The 12,071-nt window shown below is 45.9% G+C and overlaps 3 protein-coding genes across 3 annotated transcripts; 1 reads left to right on the top strand and 2 right to left on the bottom strand.

The window, feature by feature from the left end:
* Positions 1 to 2,045, bottom strand: LOC128300228 (fumarylacetoacetase). Its single transcript, XM_053036216.1, has 4 exons — positions 1,551 to 2,045; positions 1,399 to 1,482; positions 583 to 1,318; positions 1 to 419 (listed from the first exon to the last, which is right to left on the bottom strand). The coding sequence occupies exons 1-4, from the start codon at positions 1,629 to 1,631 to the stop codon at positions 73 to 75; spliced, it is 1,248 nt and encodes a 415-aa protein (XP_052892176.1). The 5' UTR covers positions 1,632 to 2,045; the 3' UTR covers positions 1 to 72.
* Positions 2,046 to 2,100: 55 nt separating this feature from the next.
* On the bottom strand, positions 2,101 to 6,761 carry LOC128302029 (uncharacterized). Its single transcript, XM_053038742.1, has 6 exons — positions 4,087 to 6,761; positions 3,983 to 4,024; positions 2,905 to 3,907; positions 2,684 to 2,835; positions 2,450 to 2,620; positions 2,101 to 2,371 (listed from the first exon to the last, which is right to left on the bottom strand). The coding sequence occupies exons 1-6, from the start codon at positions 6,759 to 6,761 to the stop codon at positions 2,212 to 2,214; spliced, it is 4,203 nt and encodes a 1,400-aa protein (XP_052894702.1). The 3' UTR covers positions 2,101 to 2,211.
* A 365-nt stretch (positions 6,762 to 7,126) lies between these two features.
* Positions 7,127 to 10,241, top strand: LOC128303266 (N-alpha-acetyltransferase 35, NatC auxiliary subunit). The gene is made up of 11 exons (XM_053040162.1): positions 7,127 to 7,229; positions 7,301 to 7,425; positions 7,493 to 7,638; positions 7,713 to 7,936; positions 8,002 to 8,236; positions 8,305 to 8,343; positions 8,423 to 8,543; positions 8,610 to 8,791; positions 8,865 to 9,059; positions 9,139 to 9,918; positions 9,996 to 10,241. The coding sequence occupies exons 1-11, from the start codon at positions 7,192 to 7,194 to the stop codon at positions 10,137 to 10,139; spliced, it is 2,229 nt and encodes a 742-aa protein (XP_052896122.1). The 5' UTR covers positions 7,127 to 7,191; the 3' UTR covers positions 10,140 to 10,241.
* The last annotated feature ends 1,830 nt before the right edge of the window (positions 10,242 to 12,071 follow it).

Genomic DNA, 12,071 nt, shown 5'->3' on the forward strand with positions numbered 1-12,071 from the left:
GACTGAAATAGGAATGTATTCATAACACCTTGCTAAAACATTCCAGCATCCGCACACGATCACACAAGGTCATTACTCGAACGGTGTTGCCGGAAGTACGACACCTTCGCAGGACCCGAATCCAATCCTCAACCCGTCTGCGCTGCAGTAACCGCGAATGACGACCGCGTCGTTGTCCTGTAGAAACTTGCGCGATTCACCACCACTCAGCGGAACCGATTTCGTGCCCTTCCAGCTTAGCTCCAGCATCGAGCCGAACGAATCGGACGCATCGCCACTGATCGTACCGGATGCCATCAGGTCACCGGGCTTCAGATTACACCCGGTGACGGTGTGATGCGCGATCTGCTGCAGTGCCGTCCAGTACAGGTTTCGGTAGTTCGAACGGCACACCGTCGTTGCTACGCCGGTTGCTTTCGCTGCGCGTACATCGCAGCGTAATGCAAACGCAAAAGAATGGAAGAAAACGGAATGTTAGATATGTATTCAAATGTACGATCGAGCATGGTGACGACGTTAGATCGAAAAACAGGTTTCACTTTCGATCGCACCAGAACCGGATCGGGGGCGAGAACCACTTACGCTTAATGTCGACTTCCAGCTTGATATCGAAGTTGAAGTTCTGCTCGTGCTGTAGATAAGGGAAGGGTTTGGGGTCTTGCGGGAAATTGTCCACCAGAAACGGTTCCAGGGCAGCCACCGGGACGATCCACGGCGAGATGCTGGTGCCAAGGTTTTTGGCCGTAAAAGGTCCCAACGGTACGTACTCCCATTTCTGAATATCCCGTGCGCTCCAATCGTTCATCAGCACGAATCCAAACACCCGCTTCGATGCGTCACGGACCGAAACCCGTTCACCCAGTTCGGTTGGTGGTCCTCCGACGAAGAACGCCATTTCCAGCTCGAAATCAAACAAACGGCACGGTCCGAACGCCGGATCGGCACCATCCACCGGAAGAGTTTGACCGTAAGGGCGTCGAATCGGTGTACCGGAGACGACCACCGAGCTGGCCCGCCCATGATAACCCACCGGCAGATGCTTCCAGTTGGGCATGAGAGCGTTCTCCTTGCCGCGGAACATGACGCCAACGTTGGTGGCATGATGGATCGATGAGTAAAAGTCGGTATAGTCACCGATGTTTGCCGGCAGGTGCATTTTCGCTTCAGACTGTGCCACAAGCGCACGTGCCTGGAGAGCCGCATCTTTGTGCAGCGCGGAACCGTCGAGCAGGAGCTCCTTAGTGATGCGTCTCACTTCTGCCCACGCATCACAACCCAAAGACATCAAATCATTCAGTACGGTCGCTTGCAGTGCATTCTGGAACACGGGGACAGGATGGAAATAGGATGAGTTTGTTATTTTGTACTTATTTTTGTTTATGAAAACGTTTCACTTACTCGCACATTCTCCGGATAAAAGCTCACAACCGCCGATAGATCGAGAATCTTCTCACCGATCGCCACACCAACACGAGCAGTAGGCTGTGGAACCAGTTTCCTTTGATGTTAAAATTATTCGTCTTGAATGGTTTGAATATGGGTTAACTTACGTTAGCAGCGGTGCTAAACACACCGTACGGAAGATTTTCGATCGGGAAATCGCTTCCCTGTGGCACAGCAACAAACGACATGGTGGTTCCGAGCTGGTATGAAGAGCGCTCTGGTGCGGAGAAGTACGGAATGAAGACACAAACCACAGTGACTAGCGTCGGTAACCACGAGCGGGCAGCTATATTTCGTGCTTCCTCACGATAGCGGTCACGGCAGATAACTAACCATCCAAATCCACTGGATACGATTGTAGACCTAACGCGCAATGATGACGACTTAGAACGAGCGCATAACTTGTTTACGCGTCCGGCGCGACCACCGGTTGATGTTTTTGTCGGAACGCTAAGCGTGGGACCGGTTATTGTGGTGTTTGTGAGATCTCGAGAGCTTCGCTATCGGATGGAATGTGTTTTTCAAACGACTGTATGTTGCATGGGAACAGAGCATGGGGCGCAACCAACCGGAGATAAGCTCATTTGCATTCTCGCTTTCGGAGGCTTGGCTGTATATCGGTTCGAAAGATGACGAAGTTACATTGTATATAGAAAATCGTACCTTGTACATTTTATTACAACCTACCTTTTTTTAACAACAAAATCTTCCAGTTGAGATTTTTAAACAAACAAAAACCACTAGTAACCAACAGAATGGCCTGTGAGTCTACAGTTCCGAAACAACGTGATGCTGTTTAGCGTATTCCCACATGAAGATGGCCCCGGTAACATGCACGTTCAGTGAACGAACGACACCGAACTGAGGTATTTCTCCAATTAAATCCAAATGCCTGATAATGTCTGCCGGTAGTCCGTTCTTTTCGTGTCTGAAAATAGCCAACAAAACGCAAACCCGTTTTAATTATCAATCCACTCATCCTTTCGCTTCACGCGCGCCTACGTACCCTAACACGAGGATGCATTTTTTGGGAAATTGTAACTGTTGAATCGGTTTGCTTCCGGTAGTTTGTTCCGCACCGACTATCGCATACCCTTTGGCCTTCATTTCCTCCAAATAGTCGACTATCTTGTGCGCCTTTAGCTCACCCACATTTAACCACTTCTCGGCAGTCATGCTAGCGAAACCGAAGGAAGATTGTTGTGACAGCGTAACGGTATTGGCGGTTTGTGGCGCTTACCTGAGTGCTTTAAATTCTTTATTATCGATGTCTTGTAGCGAATTTATCACGAGCTGTTTGACGGCAAATATTTCACACGTTCGCGCTAATCCACCAAGGTTTGGAGCACGGTTAACCAAGCTGGCGACCACTATCATTCCTTCGGTGCAGTCCTGCGAAAAAGGCGGAAAATTGCGATAAAAACGATCTTGCAAGTTGCGTGTGCTACGATTCCAATTTACCATCTTTTTGGCGCATAAATGTTGCGGCAACCCCAGCAGCAAATCTTGATTCGGTTCTAAACTTTTCAGTGGAATTATCTTCCGCTGTACAAATTCCGCACCACCCACGGATTGGGCGAGGAAAAGAGTTTCGTGCTTTTCGGTCTGCAGTTCGTCAAACTCGAGCGCATGGCCAATATTGTTAGGAACCAGTAAAAGCTTTACGAAGCATACCTGCAGAACGAGCGTTCCGACAACGTCTTCCGCTGGCGCACCCGAAACTTTCGGTATGTTGTGGAATATGTTTTCCATCGTAAGCAGATTGTTGTAGTCGAACACGCTGTTGAAGCGAAAGTCTTTCATACACTTTTCGATGTTACGCTCCACATTGCCCTGCCGCAGGTAGCTGTTGACCGCGGCGTAAATCTCCTTGAAGGGTCCGTGATCGATCGGTGCGGGCGAAAACTTCTCGATCAGTTTCTTGATCGTTATTTGTGCGTAAAGCCGGGTGGAAAAGTTTTGTGCCATAGTCCACGGAAGCAGCAGATAGACGTACTGCTCATCGAGCGCATTGGTCTGACAGCAGCGCAACCAAAGCACTACGAACACCGACTGTATGCCGGACACTTTCACCCACTCGTTGTGAACGAGTGAGTTGGCGATGGTGAGCGTGTCGATCGCACTGTCCGCCACGATCAGCTCGAGCAGATAGTTAATGTTGGGCTGGTTCGTTTCGTACAGCATAATCTCCAGCAGTTGGTACGGTTTGGTGCCGGTCAGTTTCAGTACCACGCACAGTGCTTGTACGATTCGCAGCTTCTGCCGGTGTGTGATGGAATTGGCATAGTAACGTTCCTTTGCTGTTGTGATTTGGTTGAATCGCTCAATCAACATTCGTTCTATTTTAAACAGAAAGAGCATCGCATCCGGATTGTTGGCCTTGACGATTCGGTACAGAAACGCGACGCACAACACACGCACGCGGGCATCCGCTTGAGCTTGGCGTCGGAAGTGCAGTTTGAACCTGTGAATTTTGAAATTATATTCAATTTTTTGTCTGTTTTAAACTGACTGTCAACTCCGGTTGATTTATACTCACGGTATGGCCATTCCGCATTGATCAACTACCTCACATTCCAGTCTGAAAAAAATGTAATATTTCATCATTTATTCTCATCAACGCAACGGGGGGCCAGAACTTACTTTTGATCACGCTTCGGTACATCCCCGAAAGTCATGCCCTGCAGCAGCAGCTTCCCGAAAGCACCCCAATTTAGAAGCGTTGCGGGGAGGATTTTAAACATAACTTCAAAAACAACATTTGCCAACCCATTGATCGTGTTGGCCTGATCGAGTAGCATGCTAAGGTACTCGGTAACTCGTGGGTGGATTTCCACCGCATCCTGCTCAGCCATATCTTTCGCCGGAATGTAAGGTTTCAATAGCATTACAATGAAATTTTGCATAAGCTTCATGAAATGGTCCGATTTTCGGTAAACTAAAATTTCCTTATAACAACGATCCACTACAGCTAATCGACCGGCATCATCATAACAGTCTACGTCCGATCCCAATCCAAGTATTGCTTGTACCTGCACCAAAACGTGTATATGGCCCACGTCGAGCAAATCGATCAGTTTGGACCACACTTCTTCGGATGCTAACGTTTCCCCCGGTCCGTTCTGGGCCTGGAAGTGGCAATGATAGATTTCGCCAATCATTTCGTACAGGTCATCAATCGTGGGTGGTTCCGTTGTTTGATGACGTCGAAAGCTGTCTTGCAGGGTTTTTAGAGATACGGTGTTGAAGAACTTCTCTGCTACCATGCAGTCATTTCTGTACACTGCAAAAAGCCGCACTAGCTGTATCGTTTCTATGGCAACAGCTTGATCGTAATCAAAACACTCCAACCGCATGCTCACTAGCTTACGCATGTGCGCCAGCAGCGAGTTCAAATCGTATAGGGCTTTGCATTCCATCAACACTCGCTTCAGACAGAGCACTTTCTCGAGAGTTCTGAACATGATGGCAGGAATCCTTTGGTTCGTTTCTTCCGCTTTCATGACATTGTGCATCGTATACCGTATGGTAGCAGTAATGCTTATCGAGCGAGATATTTGTAATGCCGGAAGGTGGTACAACACGTTCAAATAAACGGGTTTATTTGTAAGGAACAATGCGTCTAGCAGCTGTTTCTGTTCCGCGGCGGGAAGGTTGGGAATGCGCTTCCCTACCAGCTGTTCGATGAAAAAGGTATCCATCAGGTCAACCCTTTCCAAACAACGTATTACAGCGTCGTTTGTAATATAATCGGCGAACGTGGAACCTGCTGCATCCTGGAACTCTTCCAACGACATTGTAAATGCTAACGACAGCTTGTCAATTTCCTTTACGACGGTAAGCAAAACGTCGGAGCTGTCGTCAGTTTTCAAGCGTTTCACAAGCTGAGGAATACTTTTGAGCAGCAGTGCCAATGAAATGTACCTCAACGACATGTTTTTAACGCCGTGGCATGCTTTCACGCAATTGGTTAATGATTGAACCGATAAAAGGCTTCCGCTCGAATCTGTTTCAATTTCGTTCATTCGGTTGTAAATTACGGTTGCGATGCAGTAGTACGGTATAGCGTTCCATCCGACGGTGGGAATAGTGTGCAGTAAATAGGCAAACGCTTCCTGCGTGCTGTAGTACACCGTGAGATGAGTGATCATTTCCGGAACATTTTCAAAAACTGCCATTCGATTAAATGTCTCCAACAATTGGGTTTCCAGTTCCGCTTCGGTGGGATCAAACGGTCTGTTCTTTAGGCAGTAGTACAATCCATGGTTCACTACACGCACATTCTCGTGCAGCAGTATCAATCGAAGCAGAACATTTTTCCATGCGGTATGCAAAGTGTCCACTTTTTCAATCAGTTCCAGTGCCGGTAAAATGAGATGCGTCTGAGTCTCGTGCAGCGCTTCCACAATGGTCACGAATGCCAGCCATGCGTTAGTTAGTCGTTCTGATTCTGCTTTCTCGGGCGACCAATGAAAGTAGTGTCCATCTAGCTTCTGGTCCGAACACTGTTGCGCATAACGGATGGCGTACTGCAGAAAGGCTAAGGCTTCCTTTCGACACACGGGATCCTTGGTAGTGAAACCATTGATACATATCAACCAGACGTGATCAGTCTGCAACGTTTGCAATATGTTACCGTCCCTATCGTTTAAGCGCAGCAAAGTTTCCATCAGCTGGTATAGTATGAACACTTTGCTTTCGATCATGAGTTTTGAGTCTTGAAGCAGGGACAGCCACTGATCGTACAGCGTGGTGTTCGTTTCCATCATGGTTTGCAGGCAGGCCAATGCCTTCATCCGGATTACGTTCGATTCCGATGACAATCTACGAACCATTCGCTCACCATCCAACCCACGGCAAACGGAAACTAGCTCCGGTTTTTCCTTGCCTAAAATGAGTAAAGTTCGCACCACATCATAGTACAGTGGTAACTCGTGCCAATCACGATCGAATGCATCCACGATTGTTTCCAGCTGGCAGCAAACGGATTTGACATCCTGCTCGATTAGCGCCATCAGGGTGAGAGCACTCAATATCCATTGGAAGGTTTCAGTATCCTGTTGAAGCCGCAAATAGTTCTGATTGATGAGTGTTACAATGCTCTGAAGGTTGAATTTGCCCCTGTGTAGTATCGTGTAGGTACATTTGCCACGCTGTTTTGCGAGCAACATGTACACCAGTGCTTCGAGCGATGATTTCCGCAAGTGTTGTACATTGTGTAAAAATGTATCCTCATCCAACGCGAACTGGAGCACTTGTTCGTAAACTTCCGTGTTGGTTGTGCATAAATCTTGCACGAATTTCGTTTTATATTCCATTATTTTGCTCAGAAGATGTACGCTGGATGCATGGTTACGTTTACACCAACGTAAGAAAACTACATGCGGTATTTCGTGAGGAAGTGTGTGTGGAATCGTCTGACAGCAGAAATGTAAACATTTCCCCAAGCAGCATTTGCACAGTGGGCGAGCCGGAAAATATCATAATTTTTATTATTAGCGTTTTTGAAGAAAGCTTGCAAATTGAGAGCATCTAATAAATATTGCAATCAATCACGAAGTACATGGGATAAAATGTGTATTGTTAACATTATTTTACAATGAAAAATAGTTTCATTGCTTCTGTGTGGCAGTGTGCGACGGGTTGTTTTGTAGCAGAACAACTTTGACAGCGTGTCGGAACCGAGCTTGTTTATTTATTTTACACTTCATAAATTTTGCAATAAAATATTTGTAGTTTGCTGGCAGAATGTACGAAAATCCAGTGCAGGAAGTGCAATCGGAGGGGTGACTATAGATTGGTGTTGAAAATCTTACCAAAAGAACTACAAACTGAGCGTTCAATTTCTTGTTTGCAGGCTCTCGAGTGAAGAACGGGAAAACTCCCTACCACCAAGTGGTGCAGATGAAAATCTCCCAAAACAATTTGAACCGAACGATGACTGGAATGATATTACTAAGGAATTCTTCAACTGCGTTAAAGGTGAGAAAACAGCAACTGGAGCACAGGCAGACTGCGTCAATTGTAATATTGCGAATCCTTCTTGTAGCGCTGACGCTGGGGGAACTGGTGCATGACTCCACGTTCGGATTGCTCGATGCAATGTCGGCTATTGAAATGATGGATCCGAAAATGGATGCTGGCATGAGTTGCAATCGAGAAGCAACGCCACTAACTTTCGATACCGCTGTGGAGGTAAGAATGGAGACTACCGTTTTACCATCAACCATCAATATTAAGGTAGTAAAGCCATTATTCTTTCGTTGCAGACGGGGCAAATAAAGCTTAACAATCTACTGCTGAAGGAATCGATCGGTATCATCGATGCAGTGTACTCGTGTACGGTGTCGTGGCTTGAAGGACACTCGATGGCTCAAACCGTTCTTACCTGTCTGTACTTACACAAACCGAACAAAATCGAGTGCAAAACAATCCGATCATTCTCGATTGCAATACAGAAGATTATCAATCTGATTCGGAATATTACGGTCAGGTAGTGTTATAGCTAAACTGCACTCTGAAGCAATTATTAATGAAAGCATTGCATTTCCTTTGTAGAGCGAATGTGTACGAGGAGGAAGATTTTCAGCATAGCTCGTTCGATTACAATCTGAGTGCGGAAATTACCGAGACGAAAGCGATGAATATGTTGAAGATAGCGGAAGAGGAACTTATCAAAAAGGCCAAAGACTCTGAAGATGAACGGGAGAAGGAAGAGATACAAGCGCTACTGTCAAGAGTCCGATTCACCAGACTGTTTTTGCACAGTTTAGTGGGATTGTATCCACTGAAGGTAATAAATGTAGCAAAAGCATCCAATCTGGCGATAGTTCAATCTTATGTGATCTTGTATATTTTCAGCAAGGTACAACGTGGCAGCATGGCCAAGAAGTCCCGGCGGTAAGTTTAAATGACAATCCTTGAGTCTGTCGGTGATTAATACCCCTTGACTGTTTAATTGTTTACATCCCATTTACAGCAATCTACCGTTTCGCTGAAGACAGAAATGATTGACATCGTGAAATCACTAAATGGAGCCTTGGAGCTAGCCCAGGTGATAGAGAAAACGATTGAATTAGGAACTCAGCCAGAGGAAGGATGTAAGTATTAGGCGTATCACAGTCACACGAGAAAAGATGCGATAATTGTTGTACGTTCGACTCCAGCCGATTCACCTAACCCGATGGGATTTTCTATGATGGTCAATCAACGTTTGCTTCCACCGACGTTTCCTCGTAGCACTAAAATAAAGGACCGGCATCTGAGCATACAATACCTAATAGAGCTAATTCAGCGCATTAAACATGCGTGCAAAATTATCAACTGCAATAGCTACCATGCAGCACTGGTGAGTATGCTCTCGTTTGTCACTGCTCCGACTGATAACTTATAAAGCTTGATCTTCTCTGGACAAATGTCAGAACTTTCTGATGGACTTCAATAAAAAGTTTACACCGTGTCTGCTTTCCCGGAGCATACCGCAAACACTGTACTTCCCGGTCTCACGGATGGTGTTCGGCGTGAAACCGTTCACGGAGGTCCTGAAGGAATCAGTAAAGGCTTTCATCGCACCACCGGCACTTCGTCCGGATAACGCTCTCTACAACAATCCTTTTGTAAGTCTTCATGTTTTTCGTCTCGTTCAAACTCGTACACTGCTAATAAGGTATTTTATCTTCCTGTTCACACTTACAGGCAATTAACTGCGTCAACTCATTCTTCGAATATAACGAACCACCGTTCAATTCATTGTTTGCCATCTGTGGCTACAATCGTGCCAGACAGCGTGATCATCTCGGATTCTTACTGCTAAATTATCCACACGTACAGGACGGAGCGGAACGGGTAGACGTGTACCTGCACTCGCTCACAGCAAGAAGTGAAAATTCGCGACACTTGGCGTGCTTTGGCACCTGGGCGTTATATCACTGTCTTCGAGCGATGTCCTTCTATCTGCTGGCCGGATTAGAGCTCGAGCTGTACAGTGTGCACGAGTATCTGTACATTTTCTGGTATCTGTATCAGTATCTGTTCAGCTGGATCGTATCCGCGCTGACGCGTGCGGATACGTTTCTGGCCGAGCAGGAGTATGCGGCCGATCCGAAAGCGGCCAAATCGAACCAGAAGAAACCGAAGCCCAAAAAACGCAAGGCCAAAACGGACGTGAAGGAGATACTGTTTAACGAAGCGATGGAAACACTGTGCGGTGGTTACTACAAAGCGTTGGCCGGGTTTATCAAAGAGGATCGCATCCCCGAACCGTTGCCCATGTTTGACAACGAGCAGGTACGGTTTGAGCATCGCTTTGCACCGTTTGCGAACCTCACCACACCACCACCGATGCCGTACAGCGAGTTTAAGCAGATGAAGATGATAATGTTGCAATCGTCCGCAACGGAGCTGTATGCCGCTGCAGCGATACACTTCCATGAGGCACGCACCCTGCTCGAAACTTTTCCAAATCCCGATGAGGAGGTATAGCGTTGGATGAGACTGCGAATCGAACCAAACGAGTGATGGTAATAATCGATTTGTTCTTGTACTTCTTTTAGTGGAACGATATAGTGAAGGTGGCCAAGATGAACTTTGTCATGATGAACCTGCTGGCCAGTGGGCACAGCCGACAGTCGAAGCTGTCGCCAGAGTTTGACTTTTCCTGCCACCGATACTTCCCGATCATCAAGCAAAGGAAGTGAACATAAGCGAATGGAGTACCGGAGGAAGTCTTCCTTCTTAATTCTAGTGAAGAACTCAAGCTATAATTTATTTCAATAGAAAGCTTTACCCGAAAGCGTTTGATGGTAGAGGATAGAAGATTTTCTCTTTCCCGAAGTATGTTCCGAATTGAGAAACTGTTGATTTGCAGCTTGATTGAAAGGTAAGAACAAGTTATTCGGTTCGGCTCATAGAAATCCTGGTCCGGGCTTATCTTGTCTTTTATGACTTTAAACCCTAGGTAAAAAACCAGTATTAAATATTTTATACAACAATTATTTATCGACGGATAAATAAGTTCAGATTAATTGGGCAAAAAAAAATGATTCTGTTTTAAGCCGCCATTACACTTTGGGACCCCATTTGGGGCACCATAGAAATAGGTCGAATCTACCCAGCTCAAACATTTTAATGGCTAAGCTGATGGAGAACAGTCGCATAATTCAATCACCGAAACGATCCCCGTATCGCGTTTATGGGAGAAAGTTTTCATCCCGCTGCAATGTAGCATTTTATTAGTCTCCAGATGAGCCGATGTTGTTGCTATATGTCCAGGATAAGCGTAACGGTGATGGACATGGGAATATAGCGTAGCGTGTCGTAAAGTTTACTCGTGACCCGATCGTTATGGGGCACTCACTCTCGTCTAAGATGGGTAAACGGGCTATCCCGGTGTATGGTGTAGAATCCCACCAGGACCGGTTCACATACGGCAGACATGATGGGTACAAGGACCGTACACACATGGTAATCGGTTACGTTTTATGGCCATTAGCGCTTGTTGGAAACCGAATGTCTAGTAAACGGGTGGTTTCCTCTTGCAAGTATGTTAATGAACGGCGGCTACACTCCGTTGGCAAAAGGATACTGCGCTGCATGTCGAACTAGTTAATGCCAATAAGTGTCTTGTTGGTGAGTTTGAAATGTTGCTTCAACAATTTAAACATTGCCATTCAATTGAACATAATTGGATCTGGATGGGAAAGGCATCCGTTCGTGTTTGTGTGTGTGTGTGTGCGTCTGCATCCTTCACTAAACTCATCCTTTATATCTGTCATCTCAGTGTTATCGCGGCAAGTCGCGGCAGAAAATGGGCCGACCCTGACTCTTCGATGGAAGTCTAAAGTGCACCCCACTGGTATACACCATATGGTTCCCGATGCTTTGCAGCCTACCGATCGGTGTGTAATGTGTGCTCGCACACTGGCTAATATCACTTTACTGTTTTGCTAACGGTCCAAAGTTGCGTTGGAGTTCCCACACTGGGAAGGGAGCAAAAAAGTTGCACTTTGCGAATAAACGATAATTGCCTTGGTGGAGTTTGCGAAACTTCAGCCATATCATCGAATCGGCGGCTGGGGTGGGTTATGCGTTATCGTGTGTACCACTTATGCGTGCGTGCGTGAATGTTAAATTATATGCCTTCATACCACGCTGGGCAAATCGGTCCGCGTGCACTTTGGATAATCGCGGCCTGTACCGGAGGGGTGGGAGAATTTCCTGTCGATAAGACTCTGCCCAGGCACGGTGGTGCTGGCAGATTGCAATGGGCTAATATTTTATGCAAAAATAGGTAATTTTCATTTGAAGCACTGAACGGTATTACACGATGCGTTTGAAGCAGTAAGTAATTTAAAGCAAATTTGTAAATTGAATTTTCTTGGTAAAATAGTTTATTAATGGTTACTACTTATTTTTACTAGACACTATTTTTTACATAAAACAAGAGGAATAAACAAATTTTGTACAGATACTTATAAAAAGTTAGTCTGCCTTAGTTTCAAAGAATTAAGAAAAGTTAAATTTTAAGAACTTCTTTGCTTCTTATGTCCTACTAGTTCATGGTCATGGATGCTCTTTCTGGCATTTTAGACTTATTTTACCACGTGGCCGGATAGTAGGAGATAGGAGAT

This window comes from Anopheles moucheti, chromosome 3 (assembly GCF_943734755.1).
Source record: "Anopheles moucheti chromosome 3, idAnoMoucSN_F20_07, whole genome shotgun sequence".
Classification (NCBI taxonomy): Eukaryota; Metazoa; Arthropoda; class Insecta; order Diptera; family Culicidae; genus Anopheles; species Anopheles moucheti.